The sequence below is a fragment of the Camelus bactrianus genome, chromosome 6 (genome assembly GCF_048773025.1).
Source record: "Camelus bactrianus isolate YW-2024 breed Bactrian camel chromosome 6, ASM4877302v1, whole genome shotgun sequence".
In the NCBI taxonomy this organism is placed as follows: domain Eukaryota; kingdom Metazoa; phylum Chordata; class Mammalia; order Artiodactyla; family Camelidae; genus Camelus; species Camelus bactrianus.
This window is the reverse complement of record NC_133544.1, coordinates 113,660,493-113,686,375: the sequence shown is the minus strand read 5'-3', so window position 1 is coordinate 113,686,375 and position 25,883 is coordinate 113,660,493. Positions and strand designations below refer to the sequence as shown.

Sequence of the window (25,883 nt, the reverse complement as noted above, 5' to 3'; positions counted from 1 at the left end):
TAAACATAAAATATTCTACTTCAAAAATGCTTTCAGAGATGTTATAAATGGTGAGAGGATGTATATATCATATGTAGTTTTCTGTTTATGAATTTGATTATATTATAGCAATGGAACAGTGTAATATTAAATTTTAAAAAATGCATATCAATTGAAGATATAAATTAACCTCAAATTTGGGTTGTAAATAATTTTATATTTAGCTTTCAGTTTTCTTTATGTGTTTTTATATAATTTCAGGAAAATAATTATCATATATAAATGTACACATCTGAGTCTTTATCTAATATGTCTCAATCTCAAGAGTTCTAAAACCCCTCAGTTTCCTTCTTTCCTTCCTTCCTCTTTCCTTCTTTCCTTTCTTCTTTTCTCCCTTGTTTCCTATTCCTTTATTGGTAATTTGTGGTATAAAAGTTAATTGTTGGCAATATTTTATCAGAACTTTTATTGTGAATGAAGGATGAGAGATATATACATATATACACACACACATATAGTGATGATCCAACTTGGAATAAATATTCCCATATTTCTATGAAAAATTATGAATGCATTTAACTATAGTATGTTATTCCTTAACATTTTTCATAATATACAGTATATGTTCTTACAACTTTATACTGTGAACTTAATTGTTTAATATCTACCTTCATGCATGGAAGAGTTTTTATGTTATTATAACGTATACTTTAATAATGTGATAAAGGAGAATGACATGGTGTTAAGAAATTATGTTAATGTAATGGGCTTTATGAATTCACAAATTAGCTGAGCACTGAGAGTGATTGGAATTAGACAGGCAAATCTCTTGAGGGGAGTAGGGCATTGATGTGTAAAAGATTATTTCTGAGAGTGAGAATAGCATGTGTATGGCCCTGTAGCATGAGGGAACATAGTAAGTACGAGGATTCTAAGACGTATATCTATGGTAATGATCATGAAGGTGAACAAGGAGTGATTTGAGGCAACTAACAAGGGTAAGGCCAAATATATAACAGTCAGCATATTACAGCAGGCTGTCCGGCGAGCCGGCCCTCCGCCCGCGCCGCGGGGTGGGCTAGCGCCCCGCGGGGTGGGCTAGCGCCCCGCGGGGATCTCGGGCTCCCAGCCCACTGCCCCGCCTCCCCGCCACCCGCTAGGCGTCGTCCGGGGACGCCCCTTGCCGAGAGAGACCCTCAATCACAAGTCACCCCGCCCTCCCCACCCTCCTCGCCTTGCCACGCAACCCCGCCCCCGAACCGCCCTCCCGATCTCCCTGCAGTACCCCTCGCCCCTCGCCGTGAAGAAGTGACTCCAGCAGCCGTGGCGGCTCTTTGGGCCCAAGGGGCGGGCGCGGCAGCCATTGGCGGAGGCCGCTGCCTCCGGCTGTCAATCCCGCGGCCCGGCCCCGCCCCACCGGCGGAGCGTGGCAGGACGCAGGGCCGCGGGGGCTGTCGGGACGGCTCCAAGATGGCCGCGCGCTTCGGGTCCGCACCTGCTGGCGGCCTCGAGCCCCGTTAAATGCCACCGCTGCTGACCGGAGCCGCCAGTCGGCCTGGCGACTCCGTGGGCTGTCCCCGCGGGGCGGGAGGCCGCCATGGCGACCCTGGAAAAGCTGGCGAAGGCCTTCGAGTCCCTCAAGTCCTTCCAGCGGCCGCCGCCTCAGCCCCCACAGCCGGCACCGCAGCCGCCGCCGCCTCACCCGGTACCGCCGCCGCCTCATCCCCCTCAGCCGGTACCGCCGCCGCCACAGCCCCGTCAGCCAGCACCACAGCCGCCGTCGCCTCAGCCGGCACCGCCGCCGCCGCCGCTTCAGCCCCCTCAGCCGGTACCGCTGCCGCCTCAGCCCCCTCAGCCGGCACCGCAGCCGCCGCCGCTTCAGCCCCCTCAGCCGGTACCGCAGCCACCGCCGCCTCAGCCGGTACCGCCGCGGCCTCAGCCTCCTCATCCGGCACCGCAGCCGCCGCTTCAGCCGGTACCGCCGCCGCTTCAGCCCCCTCAGCCGGCACCGCAGCCGCCGCCGCCTCACCCGGTGCCGCCGCCGCTTCAGCCCCCTCAGACGGCACCGCAGCCGCCGCCGCCTCAGCCGGTACCGCCGCCGCCGCCGCCTCAGCCGGCACCGCAGCCTCAACCGCCACCGCCGCCGCCTCAGCCCCCTCAGCCGGCACCGCAGCCGCCGTCGCCTCAGCCCCCTCAGCCGGCACCGCAGCCGCCGTCGCCTCAGCCCCCTCAGCCGGCACCGCAGCCGCCGCCGCCTCAGCCCCCTCAGCCGGCACCGCAGCCGCCGCCGCCTCAGCCGGTACCGCCGCCGCCTCCGCCTCAGCCCCCTCAGCCGGCACCGCAGCCGCCGCCGCTTCAGCCGGTACCGCCGCCGCCTCAGCCCCCTCAGCCGGCACCGCAGCCGCCGCCGCCTCAGCCCCCTCAACCAGCACCGCAGCCGCCGCCGCCTCTGCTCCCTCAGCCAGCACCGCAGCCGATGCCGCCTCAGCCTGTACCGCCGCCGCCTCAGCCCCCTCAGCCGGCACCGCAGCCGCCGTCGCCTCAGCCGGCACCGCAGCCTCAACCGCCGCCGCCGCCTCAGCCCCCTCAGCCGGCACCGCAGCCGCCGTCGCCTCAGCCGGCACCGCAGCCGCCGCCGCCTCAGCCCCCTCAGCCGGCACCGCAGCCGCCGTCGCCTCAGCCCCCTCAGCCGGCACCGCAGCCTCAACCGCCACCGCCGCCCGTCCACCGTGGGTCAGGAGCCGCTGCACAGACGGTGAGTCCTTGCGGGTCCCTCCCCAGCCCTGCGGGGGTCTCCGTCCCTCCCTCGGCCTCCCCCGAAGGCCCCAAGGCGGTCCGGGCCCCAGGCCTCTGCTTTCCCGGCTGCGAAACTCGGGAAGGAACGGGGCTGTGTTGTGATCCGAGGCCGCGCGTCCCGTTCGGCTTCCTCTGGGCCACTCCCCAGCCCTCTCCTTCTCTGGGCCAGGTGTAACATTTTGTCTTCCCTTTTCAACTGAGGGTTTAAAACAGTGTTTCAGATAACTGTCAAAACGCTATGCATGCAAAACCCTAGGTTAACTTAAAGGAAGGAGTAGGAGAGAAGAGGGGAAGGAGCGAAGTTCACTGGTCACTTCTGTGGGGGTGGTTTAGATGGTCACAGTGGTGAACGGTTAACTGCTACATGGCCCCGTGCACTTACCAACATAGTCGTTACTGTTACTAACCCCGGACAGCACTGGTGTTAAGGAGGCATGACCACGGACCGTGTGCTCATTGAGCTTAATTTTACGCAAACTAAGATTTCCACAGAATCAAGACAGGCAGTAAACGCCAGCTGCAGAGGACAGCTTGTGCAGGGTTGGGGAACAGCATGGCATGATCAGAACTTTAGTTTGACTGGCTTGAAATGTAGAGGGAAAGGGAAACTTCACACTGATGAATCAGAGAGGAGATAGCTGTTTTTATTAAACTAAAATGGTTAAATGAGCCTTGTTGGTTAATGATTTGCCTTAGCAATGTGAATTTGGATTTTGCAAGTATTGTATAAGTTCTGTAAGAAACTTGTTTTAAAATTTCAAAACTCTTAAGATATTAGAAGTTCAGTTTTATTTTATAAGAATTTTTTAAAAAGTGTTTATTTAACTCAATTAGAACTGAGTTCCTTTAACATAGACTTTATTATCTCATGTATTAATACCCTCTAGAGGTACACAATGAAAAATGTGATTTATAAACAGACACATACAGACACAAGGAAAACAGAGTATGTAGCTTCAGTAACAGTTTAAGAGAAAAGTCAGAAACAGAAATTTTCCCTGGTCAAAATAAAAAAAGCACCTGGGGCTTATATCCTTTAATTGATTTGAGCTCTAAATGGACAAATACACAATTTTTTTTTTAAATTGCTAAGAACAAGATTCTTTTTCACGTTGAATAATGATTTTGAAGTTTAAATAAATACCAACAATAGAGCTATGAGGGAGGAAAAATATAAAATACTGATTTTTTTTTTTTTAATCTCACCGTAAGGTGCATTCTTAAATACATAGGAGAGAACTGTCATGATTTGCGCAACTCGCTTGCAAATAGTTCAACAGTATTAACAATGATTGAATTTAGATGGTGGGCATATGGGAATTTATCATCCTATTAAACAGTTTTCTGTACTTCTGAGACTTAGAATAAAACATTGGAAGGATCCTGTTAGACATAATGCTCTATGTGAAGTAATTTGTTCCCTTTGTGAAATTCTAGGAAGGTTAAATTGCATGTTCATAACATCAAGAAAATCACAAGCATTTACGATGTAATCAGAACTACCTGAGGATCTGTGAAACTTGGTGAGTTGGTGGATTTTTTAAAATGTCTTAAAACATTTTGTTTTTACAAAGATTACAGGAGTAAGAGAAGATAAATTTTAATCAACTCTTAATATTTTTTTCCTGGTTGATGTGATATAATTAAATGTGGGGAAAAAAAGGTAAATTCTAAAAGGAGACACTACCTTGATGGTTTTCTATGGAGGAAACTCAAGCAGGAGGAAGTTTAATTTAAAAACATAAATTACTGCTCTTTGTAATACATTCTAAGTTGTCATTCTTTTGAATGCCTTCCTTTCCAAACAGGTGTGTTATTCTGGGAGATCATCAGGACTTCTGGGTATTTGGAGGTACTGACCTAACCAGTGGAACTGCTGATTTATAAGAAGTTGTCCAGAATTTTGGAAAACTGATTAGTAGAGGTAAATAATGTTTCCTTGGCAAGTGATGACAGAAAGTGACTTGAGTGAATTTTCCTTTGTTTTTAGGCAGGTGTACCTAACCATGTATGTTAACAATGATTACAGGCTGGAGACCGAGAAGAACTACCATTTTTGCCAGCTGGGATGCAGAAAAATTTGGACTTCTGGGTTCCACAAATGGGCTGAGGTAACTAAGACAGAAAACGTATCTTCTTGGTCAACATGTATCTCAGGGTAATCACAGATGTGTTCCATTACCTGATACTGTTTTAATTTGGATAAATACTCAAGAAAATTTAAGAAATAGAGTTTGCTTTTGCTTTTACATCAGTTTGGTAAAACAGAACAACCTCTTAATTACTAAGTACAAACCAAGTTTTTCATTATTTTTAAAATATTTTAGTTTCTATTTGTATTTGTTTTGTGATAAGTAAGTAAAATCTGTAAGCTCAGAAAATAGTCAAACCTAGGAAGCTGCTTCTGACAAGTGAATTAGCTTATTGAAAATCTGATATAGATCCTTGGCATTAATTTTCAAGTTTTTACAGTTTCCTTGGATTTCTTCTATCTAGGAAAACAACATGCTCTTTTAAGATGACTATACTCTGATTATAGTCTCTCCTTTATGGATTCCGTACTAAATTGTAACCATAGGTATATTTTACCATTTACAAAAGTGCCTGATTGGGAAGTATAATACAATGATTTTGTAAATTGAATTACTCTAAAATTTCAAGGATTTATTTTTAATTCAATTATGATTAATTTTCGTTTGTCACTGGCTCTTAATGCTTTATTTTAAAGTGTCTTTCATAGGCCCCCTTCTTTCGTCTTCTTCCCTTAGGCTCTCTGTCCAGTAACTCTAAGTTCTTACATGTTCATGGTAGGCTTGTGTGTTTTTTTTAAAGGCAGGTGCACCAAAAAGCACTTTCCTGTGACTATCCTCTGTTTTGTTCATCATTTATGAGTCCAAATTTTATAGAATTGATTTGAAGAATGTCATATCTTTCTTATCATTGTGTCTGGTTTTTAAAATGCTTTCCTTCTGACTCATTTCTGCATACTTTAAAATAATAATATGAATCAAATAAGTATGGGAATAAAATCACAGTTACTTGTATCACATTTGATTCCATTTATATTGCAAAGTCTTATTATTATGTTGGTGTTATGAACATGCATTTCATAATACACTTATTTACATGAATCAGATCTTATTCATTAAGGTCATTTACTTTTAGAAATATGTAATTTCTTGTGAATACATGTATATAGAAATACATGTGTCTTTCTATAATTTAAGCAGCTTAGAATACAGATAAAATAAATCCAAGATACAAGATAATATGCCTTGCATTAATTTAAATTCATGTGAGTTAAAAGACAATTTGAATATTGTTTCCCATTTTCTACTAGCTTCTTGATCATATTCAGCAGCACATTTACCTTTACATATAGTTAAGGAATCTTTTTTATTTCTACTGTAGCTCTGTCATAATGGAAACTTTGCAGCAGAATCAGCTGTCATCTATCCCATGTGGCCAAGTGCAAAGGTGAGAATTCTCATTTGTGGGATAACCACTCACAGCTTTAAATGTTTTTACTGTAACTGCTCTTATAAGGTAGCAAGCTAGAGAGAGAGAGAGAAACAGAGAGAAGAAAAGAGTTCTCTCTGAATATTCACATGTGTGTGATGGCATTAGTCTTCTTCTGCTGTATTTTTCTAGAATGTGTGTGCGTGTGTGCATGTATGTGTGAGAGAGAAATGTCTTGTCTTTGTCCTAATAGCCACTCTTCTCTCCCTCTAGTTTTTTCTCTGTCCTCCCCTCCTTTCTTTTTCTTTTTCATCAATATCTTCTCTTTCAAAAAATTCTTGATAAATCAAATTTCCAACTTCCTCACTTTTAATATGGTAAAGTTACTTGGATCCCCAACATCAAGGGATCTCATACTTTAATGTCTTTAAGGATTGCCAGGGACATCTTTTAAAAGTACAGATTTCCAGGCCTTACTTTGAGCAGTTCTCTTCCAGTAGATCCAGGGTGAGGCTGAGCATCTCCGAGCCTTCCCCCTTCATATTACGGTGCAGGGTATCAGGGGCAGTTTTCCTCTGGGTCTCCGTGCTGTTGCTATGAAAAGTGGCTACAGCATCACTAATATTTTTCTTTCTTGTTTTAATTGCATTAATATTATGAAGCAGTTAATAGCATTTTCTTAAAATTATGGTCAAAGGCATAGGCGTTTGATTTATAATGGTATCTGCAAACCACTCTTTTACTGAATTAATTTGTTTGTTTTGCTTGTATTTCCACAATTGTAAATGCCGTGAGTTAAGTGACTGCTTTGCTTCAACTACAGGAGAATGTGAAAACACTCCAGGAGAGAGAGGTTGCATATATCAATGCAGACTCATACACAGAAGGTAAATTTTATTTCAGATTGTCATTAAATAGTATACCAGTATTTAAGTCTATCAACTCCAACTCATAAACTAGGATTATCCTCTTTCTATGAGATGCCTCAATAATACCTCCATTTCTCCATTTTACCAGAGAGAACATTATTATGATTCAAATGAATCAATATGATTCATAACTAAGCTATTGATCCTAATTTCTTTAGAATAGTTACCATTTGCCTATCTTGGATTACTACTTAAAACTTTAGTACTTTTGACATTCTTCCTGTGGAGCTATTTTTAAAAGTTGGGGTAAAATATTTCATACAGAAATAGTTCCTGTATGTATTGGAACAACTCTGAAATAAGCACCCACTACAGACTTCCTTTTGACCCTGACATGTGGCATGTGCATCTGTAGGCTTTCATCATATTATGGTTATTTCTAGGTAAGTGTCACAGGACACATGTTAGTTACTGACATGCTCTAGTCTAAAGTCTTGATATTGAATTGAATGAATGAATAAAAACATGAACATTATGGCCTTACCACTTCCTTTGCCAAAGACCCCTAGGTACTGCTGCCGTAATGAGCAATGGCCCTTACTGTTACTGCAGGAGCTTCGGCCTTAGCAGCAGAGTCCGCCTCTGCAGCCTCCTATCCCGAGTGTGTGCTGCAGCCTCTCTGGCTCCTGAAGAGTTATTTCCACCTTGTGTTTTAGTTTTAGCCAGACTGTTTGTCTGTCTGTCTATTTATCTACCTACCTATCTATCTATTCTAAAATGTTATTTATTTGTTTTTACTAAAGTACATTTGATTTATAATATTAGTTTCAGGTGTACAGCAAAGTTACACAGTTATATACATATACATATACATATACATATACATATACATATACATATACATATACATATACATTTTTAGATTCTTTTCCATTATAGGTTATAATAAGATACTGAATATAATTCCCTGTGCTATACAGTAGGTCCTTGTTGTTTATCTGTTTCATATATAATAGTGTATATCTGTTAATCCTGAACTCCTAACATCTCTCTTCCCTTCCCCCTTTCTCCTTGGGTAACCATAGTTTCTTTTCTATGTCGTGAATCTATTTCTGGTTTGTAAATAAGTTCATTTGTATCATTTTTTTGTTTGTTTACATTCCACATATAAGTGATATAATTTGATATTTGCCTTTCTCTGTCTGACATACTTCACTGAATATGATAATCTGTAGGGTCCACCCTATTTTTAATTCTCCAGGAATGATGCCTTCAATTTGAAATCTGTTATATCTTGTTTATAATTAGAAAATAAAGTTAGAATTAAATACAGGTTTGAAGTCCATTTGGAGGTATTAAAATACTCTCTTATTTATTTTGCAGGCAAGTATACCCTCAGAGTTGACTGTACACCTCTTCTTTTCCAGTTGGTATATAAACTGACAAAAGAGGTATGTAAATAGATCTGTCATAATGTTTCTGATGAGTAGATAAGTCAATAACTTTTGTTTTCTAAATTACTAATATTTAAACTGTTGACAGACATAGCTGATTTGTATAAATAACAAATCAGAACGAGCTTTAATACACTTCTTATGTGACATAACTATGAGAACAGTAGTGCTAGTCTCTGTTCTAATAATAGTTCCTAATAATTGTATACATTTGTTAAAATGTGCAGGGTCTGTTGTTTCATGGGGCAGAGTCTCTTTGATGTAACAGAAAGAATACTGAGCTGGGATGGGGAAGCCTTGGCTGTGAAGATTGCCTTGGCTATTCATTCATTCATTCATTCATTCAGCAAGTATTTATTGTGTGGTTACTATGTATCAGGTCCTATGAAATGAATTCTAGCAGCAACAGTGATAAAAGGACAAGGTTACTGAATCCAAATACTTTGTAATCTAGAGAGGCCACAGACCTGTAAATGAGGACTCATACTTCACTTGAATATTGGATACTATATACAGTGGAGGACAATTGCGGAAGAGAGAAGCTAAGACCCTGGGGTAGCTGGTGAGGTTGGAAAGCATTAGAAGGTGTTCACAGAAGGATTAGTGGTTAGGCTGTAAAATGGAAGGATGTGAAAGTGGGGAGAAGGTTTCTCCTCAGAGGACACAGGACCTAATAAAGACATGGATGTGTGAAAGAACATTTCCCGACCTCTGGGTAATGCAATATAACCTAAATGTAAGGTGTTGGTGAAAAAGCTGGCAAGAAATGGGGCCTGACACATAGGCCTAAGTGTTCATAAATCTGGTGATGGAGAAATTAAAGAATCTTTAACAAGGTTGTATATTATCATTTTTATTCATTAGAAAAATTACTCTGTATCAGTGCATTGAATAGGTTAAGCTGTAGTAAGTCTAAAAGCAAAATGGAAATAATTCCACATAATTATTTAGCGCACAGGAATTTATAAATACTAGTTATTGATGTAAAAAGTACTCTGAAAAAGCTAATGCACTCTGAATCTCTAAAAATTATGTGATCTACTCATTGAGTATATGTGTGCTTCATTTAAATAACCCCCCATTATAGAATTTAACTAAAAATATTTCTTTTAAGTAGGTATCACTTAGATGACAGTGGGAAGTAGATGTCACATCTCTCTGGTCCTCTTTCCCAATCGCCCTTCATCTTGCCCTGTCCTTTTCACTGTTAGTGTCTTTAACATCTCATCCTCCCAAGTGAGCATCCTCCCATGCCCATCACAACTCCCACCATACTGGGAAGCTTAGGTCCTTGATCCTTTTGTTGAAATGTCCCATAAAAACATCTTATCTAGAAGCATGTTGTAAAGACAGCCCTTGTTGGGGAATCCTTCTCAGGAGATACATTTACACTCTGTCCTACAGAGGAGGCTCCTGCCTTTATAGGAGGGGTAGTAAGAATTTTAGGGCCAAGAAGGAGAAGCTTAGGTCTATCCCCTTTGTACATTTATTTAATAAGTATTAAAAGTGTAAATGGTTACCATAGTGACAGGATAACTCAAACATAGATTCTGCTATTAGTGTGTTACCTGTGTAGCCAGGAGAGACTATGATCAGGAATTTTCAAATCCAAGATAGAGATTAAAATCACCAAAGTGAATACAGATAAAAGTGTGGGAAGCAAAAAATAAATATCTTAGTTTATTATTTTACATGTTGGAATTAAACAGCCTGCTTAATGGAAAATTGCAAGTTTTTTTCCCATTTTAAAGCCTCTTTTATGTTAATTTGAATTTAATTTTCATGCCACTTTATATACAATATATTTGTCTTTCAGAGTTGTTGTTTTAGGTAGTTTTTTAACAGTTTAACTGGGAAATTAAAATGTATCTTTAGAAGTTACATTATCAGGATGAACTAATTAATTGTCCAGAAGAGAAGAGTGAGATTTTATAATCTTGTTTGATTTGTTAGTGGAAGAATCAGACATCATTCATCTGGAGAAATGCTATTGGTTGCTGAGGGCTCAATCATGAACTGGATGATTTGATTTAGAGACATTTGGCCCATTGGCTTCACCACCAATTTGTCCATCTCTGAGTGAAGGTGGGAATCCTATTTTCTACAAATGTTCTTTGCTAAACACGTGAGCCTTGTTCCACCTTTGGAGCCTTGTGTAAGTTGGTTTACCTTTCTGCACCTGAATATTCTCATATATAAAATTGGTTTGACCAAGAAAATCATTATGAAACTGTGCTCCAGTGCGGTGCCTCAGCATCTGGTGCAAGGTCAGGGTGGTGGACACTGAATAGGCAAAGCTCTAGCTTCCACACATGACCCCACCTCTTCCTCAGCTGAGTAGTGTCTATTGTATTTCTTTTATATAGAAGAAGGTTCCACTGCTGTATCCTTCCCCCACCCTTAAAAAATTAAGAAACCACTGGACTAGACCATCTCTAAGGTCCCCACTTAGCTCTAAACTTTTCACTACTATATATATAATTAAATGAGGTTTACAAGGAGTAGTTGTGGCTGATAATCACAAAAACTGTATTTGAAATCTGAAAGCTTGGGTTCTGCTTCTGATTCAGACCTTTTTAAAAAAATTTCTTACTTTTAGCAAGTCATTTAACTACTTCTTAGCTTCAATTTTCTTCTCTTTGAGGGCACAGAATTAGATTCTTGAAATAGACAGTCTGTATTCTTCAGGTATCTAGTGTGTTTTAGTAATATTTGTTAGGGGAGCTAGAACAGACAGGGCTTCCACTTCAGCAGTGCAGTTATGTTTTTACCTTTTTAGAATTAGAGATTGAGAAATCATTTCATTTGAAAACAAAATGATTCCATTTATTTTTTATGAAAAGTTTAAAAACCACAAGATTAGATTATAAATTGCCCTTTATTTCTGAAATTTAATATATTTATTTATACAGATTAAGTGGTACAATGAAGACTGCAGTACAGATATTCTTTCTCTTATAATATAGTGTGTTAGTTTTCTTTGCTTCATGAAGGAGTTGTATGAAGCTTGTTAATAACAACACAGTATATCTTTGATAGAGTTCAACTTTTCTTCTTCTTTTTTCTTTTTTCTTCTTAGTCTTTCCAAATTAGGATAATTGTGGTCTCTGACTTTTTTCCAGTTAAATTTTTAAAATATATTTTAATTTTTTACATTCTACAATCACTTTTGACTTTTGGAATTAATATAAGATAGAGACAGGTAGGCAGACAAAACCAAACACTAAATGATAGTATTTTCTTCTAGGAAGTTAAATTTTGGTTATAATTATTCCAGGGGGAAAAAAAAAACTTCCTAAGACAGTGGAAACTACTGATAACTTTTAAAAACTAAGTCAGTTTATGCGAGTCATGCCTCCTTTCATAAGCATGTCATTATTAACAGGAAGTTTGTTGGCTGTGATTTATTCTGTGTTCCTATTTTACAGGTTTATTTAATGCTTTTGCTGAAAATCATGACAGCCACATAGATTTTAAAGAGATATCCTGTGGGTTATCAGCTTGTTGCAGAGGACCTCTGGCTGAAAGACAGAAATGTAAGTGTGTTAAACATCACAAAATTTGGAAGCTATACAGAGAAAAAAATTAGCATCCATTCATGTAAAAAATCATCTGATTAAGGCTTGAATTTTCATCCCTTTGGCAAATAGCAATCTCTTGCTGAGGTTTTACTGAGGTCAGTGTAAAGGTTCAATCATCTATTCTTTTTTACTGTGGAGTAATTTAAGATCTTTGTTATTAATAATGGTTGATTTTCCAGATGAATGTACAATTCATGATAAATGAACTACATAATTCATGATGTGTTTGAAAATGTTAAGCATATAGAAAATATTTTCTGGTAGTCTATATAGAAAATTTGTCTTGCTTAACTTGAATTCCAACTTATTTTCTAGCACTGTGTATATTGATATTAGCAAAATTAAATTTATGATAAAACAATTTTATTAAATACTAAATTTATCTTTTAAACCTAGCTAAAATATTATAGCGTAATTTATAAGCATATTACATTAATAAATCTTAACCATATTTGGTTAGGAAAATGCAGCAGTTTACATTTAATTGGAACCTAATTCTTACATATTCACTAGGGTCATTATCTCTGCATATTTCTAAAATACAGCTTCACAAATACTGCGTATTTTGGGTATACTTATTCAATATTCTTTAGTAATGTTGTACTGTGATGTACTCAGTTAATTTAATAGCATAATTAATACATAATTATTACACACACAGGTGTGTGAAGTAGATAATTATTTAATCTTAAAAATTTAGATTTCTTTTATCTTCCCTGATAGTATACCATTACTCTAACCTGGCTTTGTGATAGATTATTTGTTCACATTAAAGTTCTGGTATTAAAGAGGCTGAAGTCTTTGTTTCTCAATTGAGGTTAATTATTGTCTTAAATTTTTTTTTAATTTATTTTTTGCCAGTGGACTAGTGGAAGTTAACCAACTAGACTAACTAGCAATTTTGCTGATATTGATGTTAATTAGCAAAGTGCTGATATTTCGGATTTTTAGCTTGTTGTATATAAACTTCATTGAAGATTTGAGATTGTTCTTAGGCAAAAATATTGGGTGCACATTAATTACACTGGAGAGGCAAAATCTTTATACAGTCATCTGTCATTATCTGCTGAGGATTGGTTCTGAGACCCCCTCAGATACCAAATCCATGGATGCTCAAGTCCTTATGTAAAATGGCATAGTATTTGCATATAACCTATGCACATCCTCCTGTATACTTTCAATCATCTCTAGGTTACTTGTAATACCTAATACAATGTAATTATTTGTAAATACAATGTAAATGATATGTAAATAGTTGTCAGTGAATAGCAAATTCAAGTTTTGCTTTTGAGAACTTTCTGGGAAAATTTATATATATATATATATATAATTTTTGATCTATTGTTTATACCTGTGAATGCAGAACCAATGGATACAGGGGGCTGACTGTACCAGCTTTTTGTTGATTCTTAATGTAGATGGAATATTTTCAACATTGTAAGAATCAACTCTGTAGTGATCAGTTTTAAATATTAGAAATTAATTTAAAAGCTTGAATTATCTTCTCAAAATCTGTGAGATATTGTATAGTAACTTGGCCCTTCTTTTTCAGTTTGCAAGAAATTTAACTTTAGGTTTAGGTGAAGGATAGAGTTCTCTAAGCTGGCTAATGATATAAGGAGAGAGACTTGTGAAGTGTACAGGAATTCCTATAAGTTCAAAGGAATTTAATGACACAATCTCCTCCAAATAAGAACTTAATCCAGAATGTAATTGAGGAACTAAGTAATTTTACTAGGGCAGCTTGTAATAAAATGTATTATACTTCAGAATATGAAAGTAATTTCCCTCCATAAGAGTTTCTTTTCTTTAGTTTGCTTCAAGGTATTTGATGTTGACGGTGATGGAGTTCTCTCTAGGGTTGAACTGAGAGACACATGGTTGCACATTTAGAGGTCTGGAAGGACAACTGCACCGATGATACCCTGGTAAAGTCTGATTGTATACATCTTCTTGAATGTAAACTTCCAACAGGAACATAGAGTGAAGAATTTTTTAAAACAGGTTGAGAAAAAGATTTCTTACTACTTCTAGGTTCTATATTATGCTACTCAAAATATTCATAGCCAAAGATGCAAAATTGGGAAGAGAATTTGCCTTAGAAAATTTAATAAACTGAATGTATTATGTAAGAAAAAATGAAACCACTGGAAAATTGTCATAAATTTTTAAGGTAAACAAGCAATCTATTTCTGTAATTAAAAAAAAAAAAAAGAAAAACCTTGACCGAAAATACTTTATACTTCTGCTACTGGCTAATAAAAATGATACCTTCTCCTTCCTAACTACTGATTTGGGTTTCTGGTTTTAAAGGAATTACACGTGGATGTATCCAACATTGTAGAAGACACATAGAATGCGCATGATACCACAAAGGTGAGTCTAGCAGAGACTAATTTATTCTTTTCTAAAAATACATTATATTCTGAATTGCTATACATACCTTACGTATACATACTTGAATCTCTTCTACATCATCCCTGCTAAATGCTTATTTGGACCTGTCGTTACAATACCTCCAAGTTGTCCCTAAGGAAAGCCCATTCCACCTTTAAACAACTCCATTAAGTGTTATTTACATAAAAACCTTATATTTTATAAGCTAGGCATTTTATAAAAATTAAGTAGAGACAGCCCTTGCCATCTGTAGTTTATAATCTTTACTTCTCCCATTTTAATACATTATGGTAAGACAAAACTTATATTGAGCAAAAGAAGCCACAGAATAAAAGAACACATTGTACAATTCAATTTATATGAAGTTCTAGAACAGAGACAGAACTAATGTTAATAAGTGTTACAGTAGTGATTTTGGAGATGGGTGATTTAACTGGGAAGGACCATAGGATATCTGGGATGATGGAAATTATTTTTTATCTCAATCTGGGTGGTGTATATTGTTTAAAAAAATTTTTTTTAATAATATTGGTGAGGGTCTGTCCTAAGTTCTTTAATAGCAGCCAGAATAATTGTATAATAGCAGAAACGAGCATATACTTTACAAAGAATAAAGCCTTGAATTTTTTTATTTTCACAACATTTATTAAAGATATTATAATAGGTTTGCCTTAATGTCTATGTATCCCTGTGAAACTGAAGTTAATCCATATATGTGAAACACATATGAGTTTATTTGACCCTTTCTATTCAAATGTTGACATGTACCAAGTAGCAGATGTTAGGATGTAGACCATAGTGGTCTTATACAGGCTTAGAAAAATAAGTAACATCTTTTTTAATCACAAATCCAGAAGAAATCATCATAGTCTTATTAACTGACACTCAATAGAAATAAATAATAGAAATGAATTTTTCAGGGCTTGATCTTTGTTTGGCAATTCAGATAACCATCTTCATTTACTTTTCTGCCCAAAACTAAGGTAGCCATTTCTATTTGGTATATATGAAAACAGAAACATAGGAAAGTTTCTTTTAGGAAATACCTTATGTAGAGATAACAATTTCCATTGCCTTTTTTCTGGGTGTTTGATAAATATGGAGGTTATCATTGCTGTCTATTTTTGTGTAAGACCGAGTTTCTTCTTATGACTGTACTTTTGAACATTAAAAAAAAAGATCATTTAGCTGCTCCATCTCCGTGTAACCATAATAATGAAATGGTAAAAATTTAGAATAGAATTTGGACCTTTCAACCAAACCTGTTACCCATATTCACTGGTGACTAGACTGTGACAATATTACCCATTATTTTGTACCATTACATTGGTATTAATATACTTTAATGGAAGTTGCATCATGAAAGCCAATAAGTACCATCACAGTGCTTTAAAATCTTTTCTTATAATAAATGGTATTATATATTGAATGAATACATGAATATCATTAATAATAAATAATATTAAGTATCATTAAATAATAAATCATTAAATAATAAAAATATAATTAAGTAATAAAAGCTAAGAACATTATTATTCATCTAGGATTGTTAAGGTGATTGTTCAAAACATGAAGTAAGAGGCATTTGGTTATATTTTTGCCTCCCAAGAAATATTGTCTACTGTATATAAATGTAATTTTTGGTACACTTTGACACCAAAAAAAAAAAAATACTGCTTTACTCAACTTGTGAAAGTAATGTTAAATTTTATTTTGAGGAAATGTTAATATAGATACTCATTTATTATATATATTTAGTTCTTTTAAATCTCTTAAGAAGTCTAATAATGCCAGATGTTTTAAAGAAGATCTTAGAAAATTGTTAGGGTCAAAGGGCATAATCCAGAGAGTTTGGAAAAATGCTTTCAAATTTAGTAAATAATCCTTTTTCTCTACCCAGAACCTTTTGTGGGTTCTGTTAGTAAACTTCACCTTGAACCAGAAGATACTGTGAGTTATTTCCCAGGTCTTACTGGAGGAAGATTTTTGGTGATAAATTGCCCACGTTATGACTCACTACTTCAGAGTTTGGTTACTTTTGAACTTATTTTTGCTGGCCTACTTTTAGATGAACACATAGCATCTACATTAAATCATTAGTTTTCTTTCAGGCAAATGACCATTGCAAGTTTAATAAAACATTTTATTCAAATAATATAAGAAAATGAAGATTTAAGATGTTCTGAAATGTTTCTCTTTCAGAATGGCCATCTTAACTCTAGAAGAATATCAGATCTGGAGTGTGAAAAATGTTCTTGCCAATGAGTTTTTGAATCTACTTTTCCAGGTATGTTTAAGGTAAATGACAGAGACCGAGGGCAGTGGTACCAGTAGTTCTACATCTTTTCCATTATGTAGTAGTTAGACAACTACACTACAAACCATATATTGTCAAAAGAACTGCATTAACCTGTACACTACCTGCAGATGGTAAGTTAGAGCGTGAGTGCTTCTCAGAGTCACAATGTGCATGATAGGAAAGTAGAGTATAGCTGATAATATTTATCTTAATAACTCATGATAGAGCAGATTATAAACACATAGAAAAGAATTTAAAATGTAAAAGCCATTATAATTTGCTATTTTTCTTTACTTTTTTTTTTTTTTTAAGACCCTTCCTAACAAGTAACGCAGTGTGGACAGAGACATAGATCATAAGTTGGCAGCTGTAAATTTTTCACAAAGTATACAATCTTTCCAGTTAGGAGGTTATTTTAGATGCAAAGCTGTTTCTTAATTTTCTTTTTTTTCCTTTCTTTTTTTTCTTTTTTTAATTTAATTCTTTAGAAGGCCCAAAAAAGATTGAAGGAGAAAGGAGGAAAGAAAAGCTGTCAGGGGTGAACATGAAATCATAAAACTTGCCAGATTTTAACTATTTTCCCAGTTAAAGTAGTTCTCTTTGCTCCAATTTAAAGAAACAACTTATAGTTTCCCATTTTTCATAGTTCTTCATAAATATATGTTGATTTAATAGTATTTTACAGGGTGTGAGTAGGGACAGACTTGAAGTTCAAGATTTGTAAATACTGACAGTATATATAGAATAGATAAACAAGTTTATACTGTATAGCACAGGGAAATATATTCAAGATTTTGTAGTAGCTCATGGTGAAAAAATATGAAAACAAATATACGTATATTCATAAAGGACTGAAAAATTGTGCTGTACACCAGAAATTGACACAACATTGTAAACGGACTATAACTCAGTAAAAAAATAAAAATAAAGATAAAACTGTTAGAACACTATAAAAAAAGTAGTATTTTAGATTTTTCTTATTTTATTCTCCTTTTCTTATAAAAGCACCCCTATGAAGATCAATAAGACTTGATATCTTTATATCTATCATGATCCTCCATTGTAAATACAGAGTAACCTGCCTGTGACACAGCTATGTTAGAATAAATGAAAATTGAACTCTTCCTGACAGCTAATAACTAATGTATATTTAAAGCATATGAAATCTGATAAGCCTATGATACCCATTTAAATCAATCAGTTGCTCTACTGTCAGTTATCAGCCAGGATCTAAGTTGATGTCTTTATAAAACATAAATACATATAAAAATAATATAAACCTACTGTAAACAGAAATGACTTGCTTAGTAATATGAAAATGGTGCAGCTATTTTAATATCATTTAAAATGATGTCCTCAATTACTTTAAGTTATCATTAATTATATAAACATTTTGACCACTTAAGTTTGTGTCTGAGTCATCTTGCAGCTCTTACATAGCAAAGCATTTTGAACTTTTATATTGCCTTTCCTATTTTCTCATGCTTATCAGGGACTTGCATAGGCACTATTTTTTCTATGACTCTATAAACAGATGTATGCCTGAGATTTTCTTTTGTGTCTCAGTGTCTCTAGCATTATATTACTGACAGATTTTTTTGTTGGTTATCAATCTAATTTTTTTCTTGGTATATATAGTCCTTTCAAATATATATATATGTATGTAGTCAGTTTACACTGTTGTGTCAATTTCTGGTGTACAGCACAATGCTTCATTCATACATGAACATACATATATTCATTTTCATACTCTTTTTCACCATAAGTTACTACAAAACAGTATTGGATATAGTTCCCTGTGCTATACAGTATGAACTTGTTTATAAATTGGGAGTTTGATTTGCAGGTACTAAATATTAACATTACATTTTATGATGCTCACTTTATCCCATATTCAGACATGCTTTTAAAACTATGTTCACTTTATATAAGTAAGCAGACTTACTCTAAATTGTTTTATTTTCTGTCTGTTTCTAAAATAGAATTCGCTAGTAAATTCAGTGATAAAAGCTTGAATTATACTTTTATTTTATTTGCCAAGATCCCACTCCTGGCTGACCATCTTGGGTATTTAAGTATAAAGTAAGTAAATGTCAGTAGAATTAGGAAACCATTCCTGTGGTAATATTATTTTCAGTCCTTTCAAATAAACTCAGTGCCCAATATTTTGCAGAGGAAGCATTCTAAACATGATCAGGGTCTTCTATCTTGTACGTTAGTCAGAAGGTGTCAAATGTTAAACAGTTTGATAAACAGAATAGTGCACCACACTGACCCCTACCTATATCCATGCTCTAATCCTGAAATCTGTGAATATGTTATTTTACATGGCAAAGGGGATTTTGCAGATGTATCAGGTTAAGGACTCTGAGACAGGGAGATTAGCCTGGATTATCTACATGGGCCTAGTCTAACAACAGGAGTCCTTAAAAATTGAAAATCTTTCCCAGCTGTGGTCAGAAAGATATGACTTTGGAAGAGGGATTAGAAAGCTGTAAAGCTGTTAGCTTTGAAGATAGAGGAAGGGCCATGGGTAAAGAAGTGTGGGTGAACTCTAGAAGCTGAAAAAGACAAGGAAATACATTCTTCCTTTGACCTAGAGAAGGGCATAGTGCTGCTGACATCTTGATTTTTAGCCAAGTGATACCTGTTCCTGACGACCTACAGAACCATAAAACAATAAGTTTGTGTTGCTTTAAGCTGCAAAATTTGTGATAATTTGTTACAGCAGTGATAAAAATAAGTATAGGGGAGATAATCCAAATTTATGGATTGGAGGGCTCAACATTTTAAAGATGTCAGTTCCCCTTCAACTGATTCAAAGATTTATATGTGCACATCAAAATCCCCAAAAGTTAATTGTTGTTACTGTTTTTTTGTAGAACTTGACAAGCTGATTCTAAATACATAGAGAAGGGTGAAGGGCCAATAGCCAAGATGATATTAAAGAACAATGTTAAAGGACTTATTATAAAACAATATTAAGTCTATGTGATAACTACCTAAAGTTAGACATATAGACCAATGGAACAGTATTGAATTAAACCCTGTACCATACATGAACAGTAATTTTAGATAGATTATAAATCTAATAAATTTGAAACATAAAGCAAAGCATCTGGGGGAGGGTAAAGCTCAGGTGGAATGTGTGCTTAGCATGCATAAGGTCTTGGGTTCAACTCCCAGTACCTCCATTAAAATAAATAACCTAATCCCCCACCAAAATAAAGCATCTAGAAAATAGTGTAGGAGATATTTTAATGACTTTGAAGTGGCAAAGAGTTCTTAAACAGGACACAGCACTAAACATAAAAGAAGAGTTTTAAGTTGGACTTCAGTAAAATTAAGAATTACTTTTATCAAGAGATACCATTAAGAAAGTGAAAAGCTAAGCCACACGGTGGGAAAATATATTTGCTATACCTATATCCAACAAAAGACTTGTATCTAGGGCATATAAAGAACAAAAACCAGTGGAGAAAAAGGCAGAACCTTAATATTAAAATGTGCAAAAAAATTGAACAGGTGCTTCTCACACACACAAAAAAATCCACATAAGCTATGAAAAGGGGCTGACCTCTTAGTAATAATGGAAATACGTACTAAACCCACACTTGGAACACCATTAGACATCCACTAGAATAGTTAGTTGTTAAGTGATACGAAGCATTGGTGAGGGCAACAAGCAATGGGGACTCTTACACATGGCCAGGGGGAATATAAATTCTTACAAATACTTTGGAAATAGGCTTTTTGAATGAAAGTTATATATGTATATGTGTGTGTGTATATGTGTACACACACACACACACACACACCCTATTACCAAGGGTAACCCATGTGTGTACCCTTCAGAAACTTCTACATCTGAGCACCAAAGGACATCCAGAAAATTCTCATAATCACTATTTGTTATACCCCCAAATAGAAAATGACCCAAACACTTTTCAACAATACATGACCATAAGTGGTGGCACATGCATACAAGTTGTATACTTTAAAGCAATAAAAATAAATATACTAGTTTACAGAAAACACTAGTGGATGAATCTTACATAATTTTGAGTGGAAAGTATGGGACCAAAAATTTCAAAAGCAAAAAAGCCAATCCATGGTGGCTGAATTTAGGATGGTGAGTCCATCAAAGGGGTGCCGTAGTATCTGGGAAGAAACCCAAAGTGGAACAGCAATGTTCTGTTTCTTGACTGGATGAAGGTTACATAGATGTGTTTACTTTGTGAAAAATCACTGAGCTGCATACTTAAGATGTGTTCACATTTAAGCATGTATATTATATTTGCATTTTTTAAAAAAAATGTTTGCTTGCAAAAAAATATATCCAAAGCCTAAGTATTTATTAGTAGGAGGATGGATAAAACAAATGATAGTATGTTCAAATAATGGAATACTATTCAACAATAAATCAACTACTGATACAAGGATGAACCTCAAAAGCCTAATTTATACATCTCATTGTCAGGTAAATTTTAACTCAGAAGGTAAACAAAACTGTAAACAGGCATGTGCCCTGGGGGGAGGGGTGCTTTAGCCTTTGTCTCCTCAGACCTGTGCCATTACTGGCACATCCCGCAAGAAGAGAGGCAGGGCTCAGCCACAGCTACCATCTCCTCCTGTGCATAGTGCCCGGGCGGGGGCGTAGCTGAAGCCTGAATCTGCACGTGGGGGCTCCACAACCTCCTAGGCAGGACTGAGACTTGTTTATAGCCTGAGGCAGGGAGGATCTTTCTACCCTGACACCTCAGAGAACTTGTGCTGCCAAGAGAAACAAGGAGCTCAGATTTGGCACAGAGCGTAGGCGGGGCTGTTCCGCGGTCTTCCCCGAGCCCACCTACAGACCGCCCACCCGAGGCAGAGCAGGCAGCTGCACAGAGCAGCGGAGTGACCAGCACCAGGAGAGGGCACAGCACCTGACCACGGTGCTGGGATGGGGTGTGATCTGCCCACCTGCCTCCGCCTGAGCACAGCATCTGACTGTGGCATCAGGAGGGGGAGTGACCTGCCCGCCCACTGGGTAAGAGCTCAGCTCCTGACCTAGTGTTAGGAGGGGGCACAATCTGCTAGCCAACAGCCACTGAGAGCAGCACAGATGAGGGCGCCAACAGAAGGCCTATGAAACAGCAAGCTGAGTTCGCGAAGCAGGGCGAAGACACAAAGACCTCTCGATCAAATCATTAAGGGCACACCATCTCCAGGTTAAGTAGGTAACTGATACTCCTTAAACCACGGTGCCAGAGAGATATGAGCAATGTGAAGAAGCAGAGAAACCACTCCCAATTAAAAGATCAAGAGAAATCCCCTGAAAGCATGATCAAGGAAATAGACATTGATGGCCTACTAGATCAAGATTTCAAGAGTGATCAAAGTACTGAAGGAACTAAAAGAAATAGGGTTTAGGGATATAAAATATGTCAAAAATGAAATAGAAACTATAGAGAAGGACCAAGTAGAATTAGTAAACTCATTGGCTGAGATGAGAGCTGACCTAAAGGCTGTGCAAAGCAGACTAGAAAATACAGAAGAACAAATATGTGATCTAGAAGACAGGACAACAGGAAGCACCCAATCAGAACAGCTGAGAGAAAAACAAATAAAAAACAATGAAAACAATATATGGGACCTATGGGGTAATATAAAGTGTGCCAATCTATGCATAATAGGAGTTCCAGAAGGGGAAAAAGAACAAAGGGGATTGAAAAGGTATGGGAAGGACTCATGACTGAAAACTTCCCAAACCTAAAGAAGGAATCATATCCAAGCACAGGAGGCTCAGAGGGTCCCAAACAGGAAGAACCCAAACAGACCCACACCAAGGCACATCCTAATCAAGATAGCCAGAGTCAAGGATAAAGAAATGATCCTAAAGGAAGCAAGAGAAAAACAGAGTGAGTTACAAGGGAACCCCCATAAGGTTTTCAGCTGACTTCTCTACACTGTTTACAACAGCTAAGACATGGAAACAGCCTAAAATGTCCATCAACAGATGACTGGATAAAGATGTGGGATATTTATATGATGGGATACTATTCAGCCACAAAAACTGACAACATAACGCCATTTGCAGAGACATGGATGCTCCTGGAGAATGTTATTCTAGGTGGAGCAGAACAGAAAGAGAAAGAGGTATACCATATGAGATCACTCATGTGTGGAATCTTAAATATATGCAAGATCTTGTGGTAACTCACAGCAAAAAAAAAAAAGTGTCAATGAATATATGTACGTTCATGTATAACTGAAAAATTGTGCTCTACACTGGAATTTGTCATAACATTGTAAAATGACTATTACTCAATAAAAAATGTTTAAAAATAAGTAAAATAAAATATAACCTTTAAAATACTGTATAATGAGAGGTGTGATGTTCTAGTATCTGTTCTAAGAAGTACGTTAGACACACATAAGAATAGCCAATTGTCAGAAAGATCACATGTTATCAGCTACCACCCCATGCAAATTAATGGCATTTAGTAGATATTCATATATGTGTATACATATATAAAATGTGTATTAGTATATATGTAAATCAAATAAAATAATTATATTATAATCTAATGTAAAATCATATCAGCAAGCACACTGTGCTGACATAAGTGTCTTGGTGTAAACAGATTACAATTTTTCATTGAGTTGTCATAATGGGATAATACTGTGAACCAAGTGGAAATTGTAAAAAAATGTTATCGAAAAAAAAAAAAATCCTTACTACATGTAAAGATGCACAGTTACTATAAGGGCTCTCCCCTTATTTACTATCAGTGTCAGAAAGTCTCTTGGAATAAGTTAGCAGAATTAAAAACTCTAAAAAGACACAAGAATGCACTCTCTGTTAAAGAAACCAAAAGAAAAAACAAATGAATGGACAATTAAGATCCTACAGATAAAAATACCAATTTTTATGGGAAATAGCCTTAATATAAAAAATAAGGAGATTATATTCTAATTTCACTTTTTGAATAAAGATATACAAAATTTAGCTGAATACTTTCGTATTTTGAACTTATGAAGAAAAAATGTATTTGCAATGAAAAAGCAGCCATTATCCTGCCTTTTGAGTATTCTAAAGTTTTATGTTTGAATATATTTCATCTTAAATGGTCTTAAGCACTATGCAGTGGTTGGTGTTTTAAAAATACCAGTGTGTGTGGAACTTCTAAAAGTGATTCAAAAAAAATTATATTTTTGTAATGATTTAGTAATGGCCCGGATATTATTTTTAACAAGACTACTCACCATGGAATGCTGCAAGATTTTTTCAATGAGTTTATATTCACACATGTTGAAGATTGTCACTATATTATGAGAAAATGTCAACCATGGCAGTATTTTGACTTGAAAACGAGATAAGATGAGAAGCATATTTTAAGTATAAAATAAATGATTGCATGCCTTTAAAGACAAGAAAGTAAAAGCATGATAAACTCTGACTTTGACACAATTAAAATATAAAAATTAACATAATGTGATTTACACACTTCTCTTTAACTCTTTCAGTACTTTCTCAGCCCCTTTCCCATTACACCTGTGTCCCCGCTCCTGACCCGCGGTGTACACACCTCCAATCACACGGGGGAAGGGGGACCCGAGCGGTGAGGACCAGGGGCGCGGACACTCACACCCGCATCCCGGCTCCTGACCCTTAGTGTACACACCCCCGATCACACGGGGGAGCGGGGACCCGGGCAGTGAAGACCAGGGGCACGGACACTCACCCGCTCCCGGCGGGCAAGGAGAATAGTCGAAGCGGGCCCGCCAGCGCACCCGTCCCCTCCTGCTTAGCCGGCCGGGGCCCCAGCTCGGTCAGGTCCACATACACCCCGGCAGGAAGCGGGCTCAGGCCGTGGGAAACCGGCGTAACTTCAGACAGCGGGCGGGGAGCGTCCTCCTCCCGCGGACACGCAGGCAGCGCTGTCCCGGAGCTTCCATGGAGCCTCCATGGCACCGCCCGCTCAGTCCTGAGGAAAATAAGCTCCGCCCCCAGGGAAGACGCTGGCTGCTTACACGAACTGCGCATGCGCACCGCCACCTAAGACACGCTGGCTTCGCGCGCCCCCTGCAGGTCCTCGAGGGCGGTGCAGGATACTCAGAACTCACTGTAGAACACATGACCCCTCCCAGCCAGGATGCTAAATCACTGGAAATCTCAGTGCCCTGGCCTCTTTGTTGATGGCACTGGCGATGCTCTCATCCAGCCATGCCTGCTCTCTTGCCTGACACATGCCTCAGTCCTTGGAATCCCGCCTGAATCAGATTCTGTTCTGGAGGAAGGACAGGTGCAGAAGAATCTCAAAATTCCAAACTTAGAAGATGATCAGGAACCCAAACTCAACTCTGTCAACTCCCTGGGGTCTCCTGAGGAGTGTGGTTTTCTCAGACCATCTGCCCTGTGTCAGGAGCAGACCAAGCCTCAGGTAGCTTAGAGAGACTATCATGCAACACATGCTTTGGACGGTTCTCAGTTCTGACCTGCATGATCTTGAGACCCTTTTGTAACTCCTAACACTGTTTTCTCATACCTATAGTGATGGTTATTGACGACTGAGTTAATCCTCTTACAATGCTGAGGTGCTGTTGTTCCTTGGATAACCGAATATTTTGAAGGTATCAACTGTTTATCACTTCCCCCTAATTAAGTATGTTTTTAAAACTAGAAATGTTCCAGGGGGCACTCAGGTCCTCCTCTTGCACCAGTTCCTGGTGTTGGCAGTTTCTGCTCTGAGCTCCAGATCCTGATCCTGCCTGTGGTCTATGGTGATGCCAGTGTGTACATGCTCTTCCTTCTGCACTGGTGTGGAAAGGAGGCAGCCCTTCCCCTACATGAGGCTGCAACATGCTGACACTCAAAGCAGGCACAATGAAGAATCAGCTAGAGTTCCCGGTACCAGCTGTCCCAGGTAGAAACATCACCTTCACCACAGTGTTCCTGTGCTCCTATCAGGCCTTCACTACTCCCAGCAGGCCATGCATGAGCAGTGTGACAGTTGACTGCCTGTCCCAGCACAGCATGGTGGTGATGATCCCACCTTATCTG

The 25,883-nt window shown here is 38.1% G+C and overlaps 1 protein-coding gene across 9 annotated transcripts; it reads left to right on the top strand.

Annotated features, from left to right (window-relative positions):
- Window positions 1–1,402: 1,402 nt before the first annotated feature.
- Window positions 1,403–23,828, top strand: LOC141578025 (uncharacterized). Of its 9 annotated transcripts, XM_074366576.1 has the most exons (13): window positions 1,403–2,734; window positions 4,213–4,298; window positions 4,584–4,699; window positions 4,805–4,886; window positions 6,187–6,252; window positions 7,058–7,121; window positions 8,487–8,554; window positions 10,511–10,642; window positions 11,986–12,093; window positions 13,952–14,066; window positions 14,452–14,514; window positions 16,738–16,822; window positions 17,323–23,828. In XM_074366576.1, the coding sequence occupies exons 1-2, from the start codon at window positions 1,501–1,503 to the stop codon at window positions 4,266–4,268; spliced, it is 1,290 nt and encodes a 429-aa protein (XP_074222677.1). In that variant the 5' UTR covers window positions 1,403–1,500; the 3' UTR covers window positions 4,269–4,298; window positions 4,584–4,699; window positions 4,805–4,886; window positions 6,187–6,252; window positions 7,058–7,121; window positions 8,487–8,554; window positions 10,511–10,642; window positions 11,986–12,093; window positions 13,952–14,066; window positions 14,452–14,514; window positions 16,738–16,822; window positions 17,323–23,828. The 9 variants fall into 9 exon arrangements, with proteins under 9 accessions (XP_074222677.1, XP_074222671.1, XP_074222673.1 ...); XM_074366570.1 differs by having other exon boundaries at window positions 13,963–14,066; window positions 16,738–23,828; XM_074366572.1 differs by having other exon boundaries at window positions 10,511–10,712; window positions 13,963–14,066; window positions 16,738–23,828.
- The last annotated feature ends 2,055 nt before the right edge of the window (window positions 23,829–25,883 follow it).